Source organism: Stegostoma tigrinum, chromosome 5 (assembly GCF_030684315.1).
Source record: "Stegostoma tigrinum isolate sSteTig4 chromosome 5, sSteTig4.hap1, whole genome shotgun sequence".
Lineage (NCBI taxonomy): Eukaryota > Metazoa > Chordata > Chondrichthyes > Orectolobiformes > Stegostomatidae > Stegostoma > Stegostoma tigrinum.
The window spans coordinates 115,743,263-115,762,299 of record NC_081358.1 but is presented as its reverse complement, the minus strand read 5'-3'; the positions used below and the strand labels follow the sequence as shown (position 1 = coordinate 115,762,299).

The 19,037-nt window shown below is 39.9% G+C and overlaps 1 protein-coding gene across 4 annotated transcripts in view; it reads left to right on the top strand.

Moving 5' to 3' along the window:
* The window catches only part of LOC125451988 (piezo-type mechanosensitive ion channel component 2-like), a 645,421-nt gene that overhangs the window by 571,161 nt on the left and 55,223 nt on the right, over positions 1-19,037 (top strand). For 3 of the 4 annotated variants that reach the window (XM_048529830.2, XM_048529829.2, XM_048529828.2), the window contains 2 exons: positions 5,817-6,016; positions 18,747-18,905. In XM_048529830.2, coding sequence (XP_048385787.1) covers positions 5,817-6,016; positions 18,747-18,905 — 359 coding nt within the window. The remainder of the gene's footprint in view (positions 1-5,816; positions 6,017-18,746; positions 18,906-19,037) is intronic. The other variant, XM_059646233.1, reaches the window with a different exon arrangement.

Sequence of the window (19,037 nt, the reverse complement as noted above, 5' to 3'; positions counted from 1 at the left end):
TACTGCATCTGCCATTGATTTGCCCACTCAGCCAACCTGTTGAGATCATGCTGAAGGATCTACTGTTGGATATTACATGCTCTGTTTTAAGTCTGCCCATGATGTGGACAGCAATCTCCTCAAGAGGATTCAGGAGATGCAGGTATCTTTGTTTACCTTTGGTTCAGCAATAGAGCATATAGAATGTCAGTGAGTATTCTGTTGGGAAATGTGCCTTCTAGAACTATGGAGCTTGAGAGAAAAAATTGAAGAGCCTGGAAAATCAATCAGTTAATTTGGTGCATGTCAAGAGTGAAGGACTGCTTAACACTGAATTCAGAGAACACATACTAAAATTAAACAAAGTTTAGGTTAGTTTGCAGTTTGTTTAGATGTGTCACAGAGAGATGCCAGATGAAGCTTCTAGTGATTGCACAGAAATTTGCTTACAGGTCATCGATTACAGCTCAATTGGCCTGAGCGTGGAGATTGTGGAACTCTTCCTTGTGGTTGGGCGCTTTTAGGATGTTGTTGGAATAAAAGGAACCGAATGATTATCTGATGTCTATAATAAAATAGAGTTAGACAGTCATAGAGCTGTACAGCATGGAATCAGATCCTTAGGTCTAACTCGTCCATTCCAATGAAATGCCCTAAATTAATCTAGTCCCATTTGCCTGCACTTGGCACATATCCTTCTAAACCCTTCCTATTCATATACCCATCCTGATGCCTTTTAAATGTTGTTATTGTACCAGTCTCTGCCACTTTCCCGGCAGCTCATTCCATACACACACCCCCTCTGCATGAAAACATTGCCCCTTAGAGTCATTTCAAATTTTTCTCCTCTCAACTTAAACCTATGCCTTCTAATTTAGGACTCCCCCACCCCAGGACAAAGACCTTGGCTATTAATCCTATCCATGCCCCTCGTGATTTTATAAACCTCAATAAAGCTCACCCTTCAGCCTCTGATGTTCCAGGGAAAATAGCCCCAGCCTATTCAACGTCTTCCTATACCTCAAAACCTACAACCTTGGTAACATTCTTGTATATTTTTTCTGAGCCCTTTCAAGTTTCATAACATCCTTCTATAGCAGGGAGACCAAAATTGCATGCAGTATTCCAAAAATGGTGTAACCAATGTCTCATACCTCCCAACTCCTACACTCAGTGCATTGACCCATAAAGGTGAGTATACCAAATGCCTTCTTCACTATCGTTTCTACCTGGGACCCCACTTTCAAGGAACTGCACTCCAAGGTCTGTTTGTTCAGCAACACTCCCCAGGACCTTACTGTTAAGTGCATAAGTCCTGCCCTGGTTTGCCTTTCCAAAATGCAGCACCTCGCATTTATCTAATTGAAACACTATTTGCTACTCCTCAGCCCACTGGACCATCTGATTAGGTTCCCATTGTACTTTGATATAACCTTCTTCACTGTCTACACCTCCAATTTTGGTTTCATTTGCAAACCTACTAACCATACCTCCTATGTTGACATCTTTGAAATATTTTGTTTTGTCTCATTTAATATAGTTCATTTTTTTGTTTAATTAATGTTTTAGTTTTGTGTGCAAAGCAGTCTCAAATGAATGTGTTTAGAAATTGATCCCCACAGTTTAAAATCAAAGTTAGGACCTAACATGCTATGTTTCACTCTGGGTTTTGATTTTTCTAGAATTAGTATCAGCTGGGATTATAGCAGCAGTATAAGATTTTAGTGATGTATTTGGCATGAAATATCATGCAAAGATTGATTTATATTGACCAGACCACACAATATCATTAAATTTCTGTGGCACTGCTGTAGAAACTCTCATCCAGATTCCTGGAGTTGACATTCCTGGCTACCTGCTGCTACTCACTTTTGACTGTGGACCTTGAGGGCCTCTTAGTCCCCCAGGAAACTGTAGCATCTCTCTGTACCCCAACACTAATGCCTCCAGTACAACCTAAGAATGGAGAGTGATCTCATAGAAACCTATAAAATTCTATGCAGACATGAAACAGAAATACTGGTGTTGGACTGGGGTGGACAAGGTCAGAAGTCAAATGACACCAGGGTGTAGTCTAACAGACTTACTTGAAATCACAAGCTTTTGGACTGTTGCCCCTTAATCAGGTGAAGTGAGCGAGAAGCACAGAATTTATTGGCAGAGAGATCAATGGGCAGAGCAGTCAAAAGATCGTACAAATGGTGAAAGTAGAGTGTCGAAAGGGTTACTAGTTGGCCTCTGCAGATGATCAAGATTGTCAGACAATGTGTAAAGCATGAACAGCTGAATAACAAATGAAAAGATAACCTATAATCCGATTTAATGAGACTGAAAGATAATTACAAAAAAATAAAAATAAAGGTGGTGCCGGAGATAAACCAAATGACTGGAATAATATTATAGGTATAAGAGTCACATGCTGAAGTCTAACCAAATGATAAGTAATTCAAAAATGTATAAACTAATTAAGGTAGAGATACCATAATGATTTATCCAGGTGATGCTGTCAAAACAGGACAGTAAGGAAGATTTTACAGATACAGAACAGTGTGGTAGGGTCACATTTTGTACAACATGAGCCTAAGATCATAGTTGTGGCCAAATCATGGGTACAAAACAAAAACAGAGACTGCTGGAAAAGCTCAGTAGGCCTGGCAGCATCTGTGAAGAAGTATCAGAGTTAACATTTTGGGTCCGGTGACCCTACCTCAGAACAGTTCTGAGGAAGGGTCACCAGGCCTGAAATATTGACTTTTTTGTTTCAAAGATGCTACCAAACCTGCTGAGCTTTTCCAGCAACTTCTGTTTTTGTTCCTGATGTACAGCATCCACAGTTCTTTCGGTTTTCATGGATATGAAACTTGGCTATCATTTTCTGCTCGGTGAATCTGCATTGTTGGAGGATGCTTACCCGAAGATCAGAGGCTGAATGTCCTTGATCACTGAATAGTTCCCTGAGTGGCAGAAAACATTCCTGTCTGGCGATTGCTGCGTGGTGTCCATTCATCCGTTGCTGTAGCATCTGCATGGTCTTGCCAATGTACCATGCCTTTGAGCATCCTTGCTTGTGGCATAGCAGATAAACAACATTGGCTACGTCACATGAGTATCTGCCGTGTACATGGTAAGTGGTGTTCCAATGTGTGATGGTAGTGTCCATGTTGATGATCTGGTGTGTTTTGCAGCGGTTGCTGCGGCAGGTTTGTGTGGTGTTGTGGTTGATGTTGCAAGAAGTCGAGGCATAGGGATGACCTTTGCAAGATGCTTGTCATCATTGATGATATTTTGAAGGCTATGAAGAACATGATAATAAAATGTGAGGCTGGATGAACACAGCAGGCCAAGCAGCATCTCAGGAGCACAAAAGCTGACGTTTCGGGCCTAGACCCTTCATCAGAGAGGTCTAGGCCCGAAACGTCAGCTTTTGTGCTCCTGAGATGCTGCTTCGCCTGCTGTGTTCATCCAGCCTCACATTTTATTATCTTGGAATTCTCCAGCATCTGCAGTTCCCATTATCTATGAAGAACATGACACAGTTTCTCTCCTCCGGTAAATATTGGATGACGAAGGGTGTTCTATTGACTGTATCCTGTGTCTGTCTTTTAAGGAGATCATTGCGGTTGTTTCTTTTGGTGCATCAGAACTGGCAATTAAAGAGTTAAGCATCGTATCCTCCTCATATGGGAATGGCCCTACGTAAAAGCCCTGCACACACACAAAATCTGCATAGATGAGGAGAACATGAGGATACCTGAAGATTTTGAAGGACGTCCTCTTAATAACACCAGGACCATCCCTAAGCTTTCAATTCTCACCTTCAAACCTTAAACAGGCTTTCTTTCACAGCAAACTACCCAGTCTTCAAGACAAAATCGACCACAACACCACACAACCCTGCAAGACATTCCAGATCATCGACATGGACACTACTATTCCATTTGGGAACACCACTCACCATGCACACAGCAGATACTCGTGTGACTCAGGCAATGTTGTTTATTTCATAAGCTGCAGGAAAGGCTGCCCCAATGTTTGATATATTGGCGAGACCATGCAGACACTATGACAATGGATGACTGGACACCATGCAACAATTACCAGACAGGCATGTTACCTTCCCAGTTTGGGAACACTTCAGCAGTCAAGGACATTTAGCCCCCAATCTTTGGGTAAGCATCCTCCAAGGTGGCCTTCAAGATACACAACAACACAGAATCGCTGAGCAGAAACTGAGAGCAAAGTTCCAGACCCATGAAGACGGCCTCAACCATGATCTTGTGTTCACATTGTGCTACATGTGACCCCACCACACATTCTGTATCTGTAAAATCTTCTTTACTGTCCTATTTGGAAATCACCATTGTTATGGTATCTCTATCTTAATTAGTTTACATAGTTTTGATTTATTTATTATGTTTGTTAGACCCTCAACATGCGACTTATTCAAATAAAATTGCTTCGTGCTCAGTTTGAGATTCAAAAAATGTAATTAGTAAAGATAATCTGTTCTTAACCAAAACTTAATTTCTCCACACTTGTTCATTGCAAATTACATTGTCATCTGTTACATTATTCCAGTCATTTGGTTTGTCTCCAGCACCACCTTACTTTTAATTTTTTGTAATTATCTTCCTGCCTCATTTATTCAGATTATAGGTCATCCCTTCGCTTGTTACTCAGCTGTTCATGCTTTACTCACACTGTCTGACACTCTTGATCACCTGCAGAGACCAATTATTCACCCTTATGACATTCCATTCTTACCATTTGTATGATCTTTTGATTGCTTTGCCCATTGATCTCTCCGCCAATAAATTCTGTGCCTGTGTGCTTCTCTCTCACTTCACCTGGCGAAGGGGCAACAGTCCGAAAGCTTGTGATTTCAAATTAACCTGTTAGACCATAACCTGGTGTTGTCTGACTTCTGTCTTTGAAGAGAGATTGGATCAGTCAAGACTATATTCACTGGAATTTAGAAGAATGAAGGGAGATCTCATAGAAAGCTATGAAATTCAATCAAGAGTGGACATGGTAAATGCAGGAAGGATGGTCTCAATGACCAGGAATCCAGAACCAGTGGTCACCGTTTTAGGATACAAGCTAGACTACTTAGGACTAATATGAGAAGAAATTTCTTCATCCAGAGAATAGTGAGCCCAAGGAATTCTCTGTCATAGAATGCAGTTGATGTCAAAACATTGTATATTTTCAAGAAGCAGTTACAAATGGTTCTTGGGTCTAAGGGAATCAAAGGGGAGAAAGCAGGAACAGAGTACTGAGTTTAATGATCAGCCATGATCATATTCGATTGCTGGATTGGGCTTGAAGTGCTGAATGGCCTAGTCTTGGTCCTATTTTCTATGTTGCCTACAATCATCTATCTGCCCCGGTTTTCAATTTGTCATTTAAGTTACAGCAATATTCCTCTACGTAGGTTCCCATTAAGAGGGGCGGGATTGGTCATATTGTGTAGTTTGTGAGCAATTCTATTGGGCTGCTACCCTGCATGCAAAGACAATCAGCAATGTGGACTCACTTGTCCAAATGCTATCACCACTTACATGAGTTGGATGTATTAAATTCGGTGCCTCCCAGCTTAGTTTGTCCATATAGTGGACATTAAAAACCACAAACTCAAGCCCCAAAGTTAGGGCAGCCTAATTTCTCACACTTTCTCTTTGTTCAAATAAAATTGCTTCTTGCCTCATTTTGAGATTCAAAAAATGTAGTTAGTAAAGATGATCTGTTCTTAACCAAAACTTAATTTCTCCACACTTGTTCATTGCAAATTGCTCCTGCATATCTGATTGATTATCTTATGTGTTACTTGACTGTAGGGAAATGTTCCATGTCGTGACAGTATCCATAATTATTACAAGCACCAGATGAAGATGCACAGTTCACGTGAGTCAGGACTGGATAGAAATGATGATGGTGCCAGATGTGCTGCTTTAACTATCCATGAAGGAAACCAGGAAGTCGGTGCTGAGAGAATGGACAGCACGGATTCTATAGTTTCTCGTGATAGTCTGTCCAGGTAGTTGCTTCAGAATTATCTGTTTCTAACATTTTACTTTTTATGGCCTAACAAAAAAAACTTAAGTAAATTCAATTCACTTTAATCAGATTTTGAGGATGTTAAGTACCATCAAAGTATACCTGGAACTGGCATGCAGTTACACAATGCTTAAAATTCTATGATGTGTTTAAGAAATCATGCAGATCTTAAACTGGCCTGATTATCCTTTAATAGAGTTTAAATGTTCAAATATTTAACTAATTGTAACATTGCCATGAACTTTTGCTCTCATTGATAGTGACCTTAGAAGTAGGAACTGGATCGGAAGATGACATAGTTGAACCCCTTTGCAATCTCACCTAAGCCAGAATTAAGTTGTGGGATAAAGGCCATGTTCAAGTTTCTCATGCATTTTCCAATTGAGGCCTTCAAGTCATCAGTTAATGGCCACTGAAGGGTCTCATTTTGCCACTGCTGTTCTTTACTCACTTGTAGTCTGTTGCCATTTAGCATGTCTGGCAGCTAAAACTCTGAGAACAAGTCTTCACTTCAGGGTCTTGGTAGGGAGGGTTGCCCCTTGATCTATTTCAGTCAGTGCCTCAGCGAGAGAGTTGACATTGGTTGGGGGAAAGGGTGGTCACCTGCTGAGAGCTTCAGCTGTCCTCACTGACTATGCCTTTACACCCATCTCACAAACGCTTTTCAGAAAAAGGTACCTCCTCACCCGTGCCCCCCCACTCCCCCCTTATACTTACTGTGACCTGGTTTGATCCACGATCCCAAAACTTAGTGTCTTTTCAGCGGTAGCTAATGCCTCCTCTCGGTGCTGCTGACCACAAGAGCTGCTGGCCCCTGATTGGCCAGCAGATATTGGTAGGTAAAATTTCCATCCAGGGTCTTGGTTCAAGGTGAAGACCCATCAAAGGCCTCACCAGTTGTGGCTCAACAGTTCTTCCCCGAGCAAAGGCAGCATAGATGTCTCTTTATGTGGCAAGTGAGATCCTCAATATCTCAAAAAGATTTCACTAATTTTAAACATTGCATTTAAATCAGATGGTGTGTAATTGTTCCACTAGCTTATATCAGCTTATTACACTGCACGATAATAACAGAAGGCCGTCAAAATAGTATTGGTATAACTCAAAAATCAACTGAATTCAGATACATAACCTGTGCTGTTATTTTCAAACAGTCTTCATTCATTTTAAAGTTTCTCAATGGTCTTCAGTCTACTTTTTTTGCTAACAACATATCATCAGTGTAGGTTTTGTAGGGATTCATAATTGCACCTGAATATTTAAAGCTTCAAGACTCATTATTAGCCAACCAGTAAGCGGTGGACAGTAACAGGTAGCTCACCAGTGCTGAGGCCACTTTTAGAATACTGCCTTCAGTTCTGGCCTACCTATTATAGGAAACATGTTGTTACACGTGAAAGGATTCAGAAAAGATGTTGCTGGGATTGGAGGGTTTGAGCTGTGGGACGAGCCTGAATAGTGTTGAACCTTTTTCCATGGAGCATCACAGGCTGAGGGATGACTTCATAGAGTTTAATAAAATCATGAAGGCATGGTTAGGGTGAACAGTCAAGGTCTTTTTCCAGTGATAATGGAGTGCAAAACTAGACAGCATAGTTTAAGGTGGGAGGGGAAAGATTTTAAAGGGACCTGTGGTGCAACTTTTTCACACAGAAGTGATGCGTGTATGGAACGAGCTGCCAGAGGAAGTGGTGGAGCTGGGTACAATTACGTTTTTTAAAAGGCATCTGGATGGGTACACAAACAGGAAGGGTTAAGATGGATATGGGCCAAATGTTGGCAAATGGGACCAGATCAGTTTAGGATAGCTGGTCAGCGGGGACGAGTTGGACTGAAAGGTTTGTTTCCTTGCTGTATGACTGGAAGATCAGCTGCAGCTATTTCAGCAGCAGCCCTGGGTTAAATGAGAAAAAGGGATTGGGAAATGAAAATGCTTGACAGGATTGGCAGGAATGTAGAAGTGTCTTGGTATTCCTGAGCGCTGCCAATTCAGATGTGTTTGCCTTGGAACAAACAACCCTTGTAGTGGGAGCTGTTAATGCAAAACACTGAAACCTACTTCAGATGTGAGCATAACGTAATCATATAAATCCATGAGTGGTGTTGCACAATTAAGTAACTCATATAGACTATTACTGATTCTGAGTGGACAGAAGAATAGTGTTAACTCTGAGTCTAGTAATCCTTCATCAGAACTAAAATTTGAAGGTATGCTTGGTAATTTAGACCGACTAGTAATTATAATTTACAAGTACAGTGGCCATTTCAGAAGTTCGTGAAGAGTCAGCTACATTGCTGTGGGTCTGGGGTTGCATGTAAATGAGATCAGGCAAGGATGGCATATTTCCTTCACTAAAGAATATTAGTGAACCCATTAAGTTCTGACAACAATTGTTGTAGGCTTCATGGTCATCATAAATTGAGATGAGCTCTTACGTTCCAGATTTATTAATTTAATTCAGAACCACTGGATGCCATGGTGGGATTTGGTCCCATATTCCAAAATCATTAGCCTAGGGACTCTGAATAACTACTCCAATGACTATGTTACCGCCTCCCTGGGACAGTCCACAAACATGAAACTTCTTAGGTGTGGGTCAAGCCAGAACTTCAAGGAGAGAGTTCTAGAACTTTAATCCAACAAGAATAAGGGAACATAATGTAGTTTCAAGTCAGAAAAATATTGACTTGGAGAGGAAATGCAGTTGATGCTGTTCCCATGCATCAGCTGCCTTTGCCCTTTTAAGTGTTACAAAAATTGTAACATTTGCCAAATTCCCAAATAACAGTGTTGTATCAGGGAAATTCATGTCAGTCAAAATCTAATGTGAGAATGGAAGCAAAAATAATCCATCCTGAAGACCAAATCACCAGGACCAAATGAGTCAAGGAAACATGGCTTACATGTTTGCCTGATTCTGAGAGACATGTTTCAAAACGAGACCTTGAAAATTTCAGAATAGTTACACAGTCACCAAAAATACGTTGGGAGCAGCATGGTGCCTCAGTGGTTAGCACTGCTGCCTCACAGCACCAGGGACTGAGGTTCAATTCCAGCCTCAGGTGACTGTCTGTGTTGAGTTCGCACATTCTCCCTGTGTCAACCTGGGTGTCCTGCAGGTTCAACAGTTTCCTCCCACAGTCCAAAAATGTGCAGTTAGTATACTGGCCATGCTAAATTGTCCATAGTATCCAGAGATGTGTAGGTTATGTGGGTTAGCCATGGGAAATGCAAGATTACGAGGATAGGGTACGGGGGTGAGTCTAGGTGGAATGCTGTTCGTAGATTTGGCATGGACTTGTTGGGCCCAATGGTCTGTTTCCACACTGCAAAGATTCTATGAAAAGAACTCATTCTATGATAAAGATTTTATACGTACTTAAGCCAGCCAATTCAAACCCTGAGTTCAGCAAAGATTTCAGAACACACAGTCTAGTGTTGTAACAGAAGCCTTAGATTGCTCAGAAACGACAAAAGAGCATGATTACAAAAGGGCCAGTTTCCAGTGGTTCAGCATCATATTGTAGCAAAAACACAAGCACCCATTTTGTCAATTTAGCAGAGTTGATGAAATGTACATGAATTTCAATAAGTCCAACATCTAAGCTGTAGAGTGCAAAGGCTAAAAAACAGTTCTAGTGTTTATATACACATATAGGATATCAAATTTAATGTGTTTGAGATTGAATTTCAAAATAGTGGTGGCATTCTTTGTATCACCTGGTAACTTTTGTGAAGGGTTTTCTCTGAAAGTGAAATCACTGTCCTTCTGGGGCTGTGACCTAATCTAATATCAGTTGCAGCAGATGACTGCAAATTCTACGCCAGCTGAGTTTGGTTAGAAATCTGCAGGTTACTAAAACTTAGAAAGATTAGTCTCTCAGACTTGTGAAAAGTTCATGTCGGCAGTTTTGTATAGGACTCATCAAGTATTCTCCACAGTCTACTGTTAAGACACGGAAACTGACAGCCAGATCAAATCAAATCTATTCTAATCCATTTTCCAGCACTTCGCCCATAGTTTTGTATATCTTGGATTCATAAGTGCACATCTAATTACTTCTTAAATGTTATGAATGTTTCTGTTTCTAACGCTCTTACAGGAGGTGAGTTCCAGATTCCCACCATTCCCTGAGTGAAAAAGTTCATTTCTAAACCTTCTTCCCCTATACCCCTGATTAGTGATCTCTCTAACAAAGGGAAAAAGTTTTTCCTCTCTATCCTATGTATGACTCATAATTTGATACATGTCAATCATGTCCCCTCTCAATCTCCTCTGCTCTGAGGAAAAGGACCCCAGTCTGTCCAATCTCTCTCCAGTACAGGCAAAATCTCCTCTGCAGTTGCTTACCTCCTATAATGTGAATTCCAGAAATGCATACAAAACGCTAGCTATCGCCTAAACAGGATTTTATACAGCTCCAGCATTAGCTACCTGCTGTTAAACTCTGTGCAGCATTTAATAGAGGCCTTCTTAACCGCTTTATTCATCAGTCCTGATACCTCAATGGACGGCTGTATATGTGGTCCCTTTGATCCTGCACTAGGGGAAAATGATTCTTCCTTTTTACCATGTCTATGTGCCTCATAATTTTGTAAACTCAATGAGCTCATCCCTCATTCTCCTCTTCACTAAGGAAAACAACCCCAACCTTCTCTTGGCTGAAATGTTTTAGCCCAGGCAACTTCCTGGTGAAGTTCATCTGCACCTTCTTTATTGCAATCACAGCCTTCCGACAATGTACAAACAAAGCTGCAAACAGTACTCTAGCTGTGGCTTAACTAACATTTTATACAACTCAACCTCTCTGCTGTTGTATTCAATGCTTTGAATAATAAAAACAAATATCCCCCATGCCTTCGTAACCATCTTTTCCTGGAACAGCAATGCACATTACAAACAATAAGGGACACAGCACCATGCATGGCAGTATGCCATTGGGTGCAGGTTTCTAGTTTCAAAAACAACATTTGTTAGTAACCCTCTGCCTCCTGACATGAAGCCACTTTTGAATCAAATTTGCCAAATTCCTCCGATCCTCTTGATCAGTTTTCATGTGGCAATACGTCAACTGCACAACCATCATGGACACATAAATTCAATCAAAATCTCCTACTAACAAAGCAATGCTCATTATCCTTGATTAATCCTTGTCTGTGTAAGTGGAGGTTTATTTTATTCCTCAGATTTTTTTCCAATGGTTTTTCTATCATTGATGTTAGATTTACTTGCCTGTGGTTTTGCGGTTCATCCTAATAACATACTTGAATAACAAATGGAACACATGCTGTTTGGAACTTGGCCAGGTGCAAGAGTTACCTCTGTGAAGGCATAACCTGGAGCTTCAAGAGTAGAGATGTCTGGGCTAAAGCATGTCTTTACTAAGAATGGACTTTTATTTACTGTTCTCACATGTCTGCTGAAAGCAAAAGAAGCATGGCACAAATCAACCAAGGAAAGTCATGGCAATCGATCTGAATTTTTCAGTTCACTGAGATCTGTGCACTACCCCATAGAGAAGAGAATTAGAGGTGAACCTGTCCATGCTTCGATGGGTCTGGTCTAACACCCAAAACAAGATTTCCACCTTTATTTGGGGTGACTGACTGCCCCTACCAAGGCAGAGTTCATGGGGAAAGGGTTAGATAGGCTGATGCATGGGGAGAATATAAAAAAGAGAATATAATGTGAGAATAATATGGGATCCCAGAGGCTAGGTAAGGATGCAACTCCACCGCTACCTACATCTTGCCTGCCACCAGCCAGCATATTGAAAGCTACCAAACTGAATATTTGGTGTGGTGGTTAAATTCCAATGGTGACTGGATAAACTGTTTAAAGGCCTTAGTTGGCTCAAAGACAGGCAGGCCTCACAATGGCTTACCAGCATTGATAAATTGAGAAAGTTCAGAGCTGGCAGGTTGGTGGCAAGCATGGTGTCCATGGTGGTATAGGTGCTGTTCCCTCCCCACGTGTTAGTCACAAAATCCAGACTACAGGCATAGAAGAGTAGCCCTTGAAAGTGTTTGCATGTCTTGTCCTATCATGATTGAAGTAACTAAAAATGGTCATTTCACCAATTAAGTTAATAATGATTATTTATAGCCTAACATAATAATCAACAAGTAGATTCATAAAGTCATACAGCACCATACAGATCCTTCGGTCCAACCAATCTATGCCATTCATAATCCCACACTAAACTAGACCCACCTGCTCCGACACTCCAGTAAAAAAAGGTCCCAGTTTATCCTGTTTTTCTTTATAACACAAATCTTCCATACCTGGCAACATCCTGGTAAATTGCTTCTGCACTTTCTCCAGCTTGATAATATCCTTCCTATAACTGGTGAACCAAAACTAGACACAGTATTCCAGAAGACGCCTTACCCATGTCCTGTACACCCTCACATTGACTTCCCAATTCTTATACTCAAAGGGCTGAACAGTGAAGGCAAGTGTGCCAAATGCCTTTTTAACCATCCTGTCTATATGTGATACAAACTGCAAAGGACTACATATCTGCACCCCATGTCCTTCTGTACTAAAATACTACCAAAGGCCCTACCATTAATTGTATAAGCCCTACCCTTATTTGCTGTATCAAAATGCAGTACCTGACATTTATCCAGATTGAACTCCATCAGCTAATTTTCAGCCCATTGACCTGTTTGATCAAGAGCTCTTTGTGATCTTAGGAAACCTTCTTCACTATCTACTCTGCCATCAATTTTGGTGCCATCTGCAAACTTACTAATTAAACCTTCTATATTTTCATCCAAATCATTTATACATTAATGACAAATGAAAGAGGACCCAGAACCAATCCCTGTGGAACACTGCTGGTCACAGGCCTCCAGTCCAAAAAGCAACCTACCTGCTCTTGCTGTTAAACCAATTATGATTCCAATTGGCAAGCTAACCCTGCATCCCATGTGACCTAGCGTTACTAATTAGTCTACTGTGTAGAATCTTGTCAAATCTTTGTTGAACCCAGGATGCTTGAGACTGTTGATCACACCCCTTTCAAGAAGGGACTTATGTCCTCGACTGTACTCTCATCTCCCAAACTTATATGTTTAGTTACCTCAGCATAATTGTTGTCTTCGCTGCATCCCAGATGCTGCCTCCAATTCCCACAATAGCCGGTATAAATTGAGGGAAGGCAACAATATCTTGGCAAAGCCTTCTGCCCTGGCTGCAGCAATGACCTTGTCATGGGGAAGCAAAATGAAGGCATGTGATTGGTTACAAAGTGCATCAATAACAGCCTTCCTATGTTTGAAGGTTGAGAATAAATAGATCTCAAAAAGGTATGCAGTGGATCCGTGGAGATAAGCAGCTATCACTTTTTGGCCGTGGGGTTAGCCTGGCCACCAACCCCTTTAGGTTGCAAATCCCTCTCCTGCAGGTGTCAGTTCTGTGACTGTGCCCAGGATCCTTAGTCTGCAGTTACAAGGTATTTTGCTCAGCTGGAGAAAACTGCATCAAGGACAATAAACTCTGGCATCCTGTGGAGAACCCTTGGAAGCCGTTCATTAGGTCCTGACAGCTTGTCTGCCTTTGGTCCCATAAATTTGTAAGGTACTTTGTCCCTCATGGTAGAGACAGTTGCAAGGCTCCTTCAATTAGGATCTTGTCTATATGGTATCTTTGGGATATTTACAGTATCTCCTACCATGAAGACCAACGCAAACTATTGGTTCAAATATCTGCGAATTCTGTAGTTGCTTCCTCCAACAGTCCCACACTGAATTTAGCTACTCCCTTTTTATATACACACAAAATCATTTGCTGTTTGTTTTTATGTTTCTTACCAATTCATTTTCAGTATCCAATTCCTTTTTATTAACTTTTTAGACATCTGCTGCTGGCTCCAATAACATTCCTATCCTCTGGCCTACTACTAGTTTTCACTGCTTTGTATGCATTGTTTTTACTTGGATATGCTTCTTGGGTGGTTCATTCTTATCATCGAGTCTTTTGATCAGAATAAATTTTTGCTGAGCACTGTGAAATATCTGCTTACAAGACTGCTAATGCTCATCTACAGATCTCCTCCGTAGTTTATTTTCCCAGTCTGTTTTAGACAGCCAATCTTCAAACTTAATTTCAAATCCTGCCATGTTGTAATTGCCATCCCTAGCTAACCATTAACTATAAGATCTCTTATTCTTCCTACTCTATTACAAATTATTCAATCTAAAAAAGTCTATGTGTAGCTTCTGGAACATACTGCAACAATCAAACAGTACAATGATGTACTGTTCTATTTTACACTTGCTCTTCTGATTTGTCCAGTCGATATTTAGATTAAAATTTTGATGACAATTGTATGCCCTTCTTACAAGACTCCATTATTTCCTGATTTATACATTTCCTGCTGTGAAGCAAATCCTCAGGGGCCAATAGACAATTCCCACCATGACTTTGTTTCCTTGCCATTCCTTATTCCCATCCGAACCAATTCCACATCATGACCAATTGCACCAAGAGCACTATTCAATACCACACTGATGCCTCCCTTAATCAACAAAGCTATCTGCCTGCTTTTTTCTCTTAGCCTTGTCTTCCAGAGTTTGGAATACCCTTGAGTATTGAGTTCTAGTACTGATCACCCTGCAACCATGTCACTGTAATAGCTATAAAGTTGTATTTATTTCTTATTATTTCTGGCATCAACTTATCTCCCATGTTACAAATCCTACATGCATCCAGATAAAAAGCCTTAAGGTTTGACTTTTTACCATTATTACTTAATTTGATTCTAGTATCTGCTGCGTTCTTGTGGTCACATTTTCATTGTCTTCCAGTCACACTTTGATTCTTGTTTACCTCTTCACTACCCTATACTTCTGCTCTCTTACATCTTTTTGATGTTTTAAACTTCCTTTCAATTGAATCCTCTCCTCACACCATCCAACTAATGAGATTAAGGCCCTATTTGCAACTCTAATTGTAGGTTGGCTAAGACTGTTTCTCTTACCCCAGTACATGTGGCAGTGCCCCATGAATTGGAGCTCATTTCTCCGATGCCAATATATGAGCTGCACATTTGCCCCTCTATTCTTAATACAGATGTGCTGCAACACATCACATGCCCAGCCATCACATGTTATCTCTTTTGGAAGTTAATTTCTTAACTGTACTGTTCAGCTGCAGTTTTGTCTTCTGAGTTAAACCACTTGGTCAATCAAAAGAGACCTGGAAAAAATGCCCACCAATCACCTCCCTGTATTTTGGATTGCCATTTTGAATTATAGGCCACAGGGACACTTCTAAGGTTTCCTGTGACTACTTCTGCTTCATGAAGATGACTATTTTAAATTTGTAACAGTATGGTTAGTATTGCTTGTGACGAGAATTTGTGTCCAACATAGTCAGTCACTGTGTATGAAAACAAATTATAAGTTGAGTGGGAAAATGTGAAATTGTCCATTTTGACAGAAAGATTTTAGAAAAGTATATTACCTAATTTGTGACAGGTTGCAATGCTCCGAGATTGGGGAGAATAGGGAATAGTGAAGTAGTATTTGGTACTACTAAGATGTAATTATTTGCAAATAGTATGCTCACTATAAAATTCTCAACTCAGCATTAGAATCTTGTGTAGAAAGTCAGACATCAGGAACCAGAATCTCATTTTTCTGAATCTCAGCAAATTTTCCCAATTGACTCTCCATTGCTGACATTCTTGAGAGCTGAGAGAATTTCACCATTTGTAAATTGTACACTATAGCACCTAATCTCTCTCCATTGGAATTTCTCAGTCATTCTCCATTTAAGTAGTGCACTGTTTTTTCATCTATGCTACCAAAGTGAATTCATTACCTTTTCCCACATTACAGTTCATCTTCCAGACTTTTGCCCATTCACTCAACCTACCTACCAACCTAATTGTTCTATAATTGCTGCCTCACTGCATTTTCAAATAAACACATATATGTACTACATTCCAATCTGATAGAACTCTTCATGAGGTGAGGGAAGTTTGGAAAATTAAAATAGACCCATGTATGAGCTCATTAGCATGTATCGACTATAGTGAATGCAAGAGCAATGTATTTGTTCATCTTATCTACTGTTTCATTTTATTTATTATTAATGCACATTCCAACTCTTTGGAAGATCAACGCTCACTTTATTTACTCCCTTCCCTTTTAAATATCTGTAAATATTATTGCTATCCATTTTGACATTTCAGTTTTTCTTTCACCCTTTTTTCTCCTGATTAATATTTTAGTCATTCTTGGCCATTCCTTCTCATTATGGCAAAGGATCTGATCTGTCACTCATCTCTGTGCAGCTATATGAAGTAACTTCATTTAATGGTTGTGAATATGGATAACTCCTTCTCCAATTTCTTGTCTTCTTGTTCTTATGAAATAAAAACAGAAAATATTGTAAATAGACAATTATTGTTAATTATATCAAGGCAGGAATCTCCACGCTTAATTCAACAAATACTGAGTGGAAAAGTCATCGTGCAGGGAGCCCAAAATGCACAATCTGTCAGGTTGACATGTGGGCTTCCATAAGGATTGCTTATTCAAAAGGACTCAGTGCCTGATCAAGAAGCCCAGTTTTGGAATGACAAAATCTAATGAGAGTCAACACCTTCCCCTTTCTTCTGAAATCCATTGTCCCCATACAGCATCCCCTTCCCCAATACCAACCACTCACCTATGGCCTGGAACCTTGTTGATCCCTGCCATCTGTGAATGTATAACCAGCATCAGCCCTGCTCCCAGGTGTGCTAATTAGTGCAAGAGAATGGCTGGCCTCTGATGTGCATTAACGCCTATGGATGTTCCCAAATGGAGGCAATGCTGGTCTCATGCATTATTTCCATATCTTTTATTCCATTCCAAGACATTTAAGAGGTTTGTATAAGGAGCTTTAACAGAAATATTACTATAGAAAGGATATTTGCTGTTTAAAAATACAGGTGAAATTTTATAGGCCCAATGCTATCAACTAGATCTTACATGCAGGAGGTTGCTCTTGGAGCATCACATATAAACTGCCTAAGATCTTCCATTTATTAAGCTAAAATCATAGACTACACATATAATTTTCACTGCTTCCTCCCTGCCTAATAGGTCCTGTTGATATGATGCCACACTGAGAAATTTTCCTTTAAAATTATTCCCTGTGGCAAACATTTTTCTTTAACAAATTGTGCAGATTATTCCTAATACCAAGAATACACCACATTTTGTCAAATGTAATTCTATTGCTCATTTTTAATCCTAAGTCACTACCCGTACTATTGTGGGATAATATTCACCTAGTATTTATTATATTGTTCAGTAATTCTTCACAGTGAGATGCTGAATCTATCGTTTACTTTATCTGCATCTCTCTCTCTGGCCAGAAATGAAGAAAGGCAAACACTTTTCTCAAAGTTCACTTATTTCCCACAGAAATCGCCTTTTACTTGACTAGAAACATGATATTCTGAGGTTGTTGACTTGTTTGCTGATCTAGGAATTACCAAGCATGTCTGCGCTTCGCTTGGGCTACTATGCTTATCTTGTCCCAGTTAAACTGATGGCCTTCATTGTCTGGGTGTACCGATATTAAGGAGAGTTTGTTATGCCGTTTTGCATCTAGTTGATGTTCTTATGGCTAGTTTCCTTCCTGTCTGTCCGATGTAATATTTGTGGCAGTCGTTGCATCGTATTTTGTAAACCACACTGGTTCTGCATGTTGTGGGAATAGGGTCTGTAATCCTTGAAGTGTTCTTTGTCGAATGGCTGTGGGCTTGTGGGCTACCATGATTCCTAGTTGACTTAGGAGCCTTGTTGTCAGTTCTGATATGTTCTTGATGTAGGACAATGTGGCCAGTGTGTGAGGGCGTACTGTGTCCTCCTATTGTTGCCTGTTTTATAGGAGTCTGCAGATGAAGTTGCAGGAATATTGGCAAGCAAGTCAACAACCTCACCCACAAACCAAGCTACAGATCTTTGCCAAAACTTTAAACATGATATTCTATTTGAGTTGGAGAACAATAGTGTTTTTAGTAAGATGAATGGCAATAGACATTTTCTTCAATACTACTCTAAGAAATATATAGTGTATATTTTTTTCAGCGTTGTTTATCATGCACTATAGTTTTTTGTCCATTAAAAGAAACATGTGGTTTATTTCCTTTTTTAATGGAAACTAGTAGGCTGCAGAAAATGGCCTAGTTTATTTGTAGATTTTGGAACTTGTTTCAGAATAACTGACCAGTGGTAGAGAATCATATTCACTGCTACCACTTTTTTGGATTATTGAAATTTGCTCGCTCATTTAGTTCAGTTATGCCAAACTTGTCCTGAAATAAAATTCATTTCTTTAATTTAAATTTGCAGTTGAGGGAAGCTGAGTATGTTCCCTATTATTAACATTAACAAGCAAATACAAACTGTTATCATTTGTTGTTCATGTTTATTTGACATGTATTTGAAGGGATAGAATCCCACTCTAGTGATAAACAATATTAACAGCCTTTTAGGTTTTTCACTAATATTAAATCCTTCTTGTTCATGAACACCATTCCCCCTCAAATTGTCATAAAGGAAAATATAGCCCTCAGATTTGTACGCAACTGCAGAATCTTGAAGATTCTGTCTTTTTAAAAATCTTTTGAGCATGCAGCTGTTTTGTGCACTCCTGTCTAATTTATATGTTCTATGTCATTTTAACTTTTTGTACTGCTAGCTGCTACACTGAAGCTACCATGCTGTACTCACGGCAGTCAACTCTAGATGATATAGATGATATTCCTAAAACAAGTGAGCGTGCTCGACCTAGGCTTCGTAAAATGTACAGCGTTGATATGTCATCCTCATCGGTTGAAAGTTGCAGTATAGTGTCAAGGTGCTTTATTCATGCATGCTTAATTTCCATAATTAATCAAATATATGTATATTATATACATATATAGTATATATGTGTTTGTATAATGTGTTCAGCATGACTCCTACTATTAAACTTAGGTTTCTGTTTTGC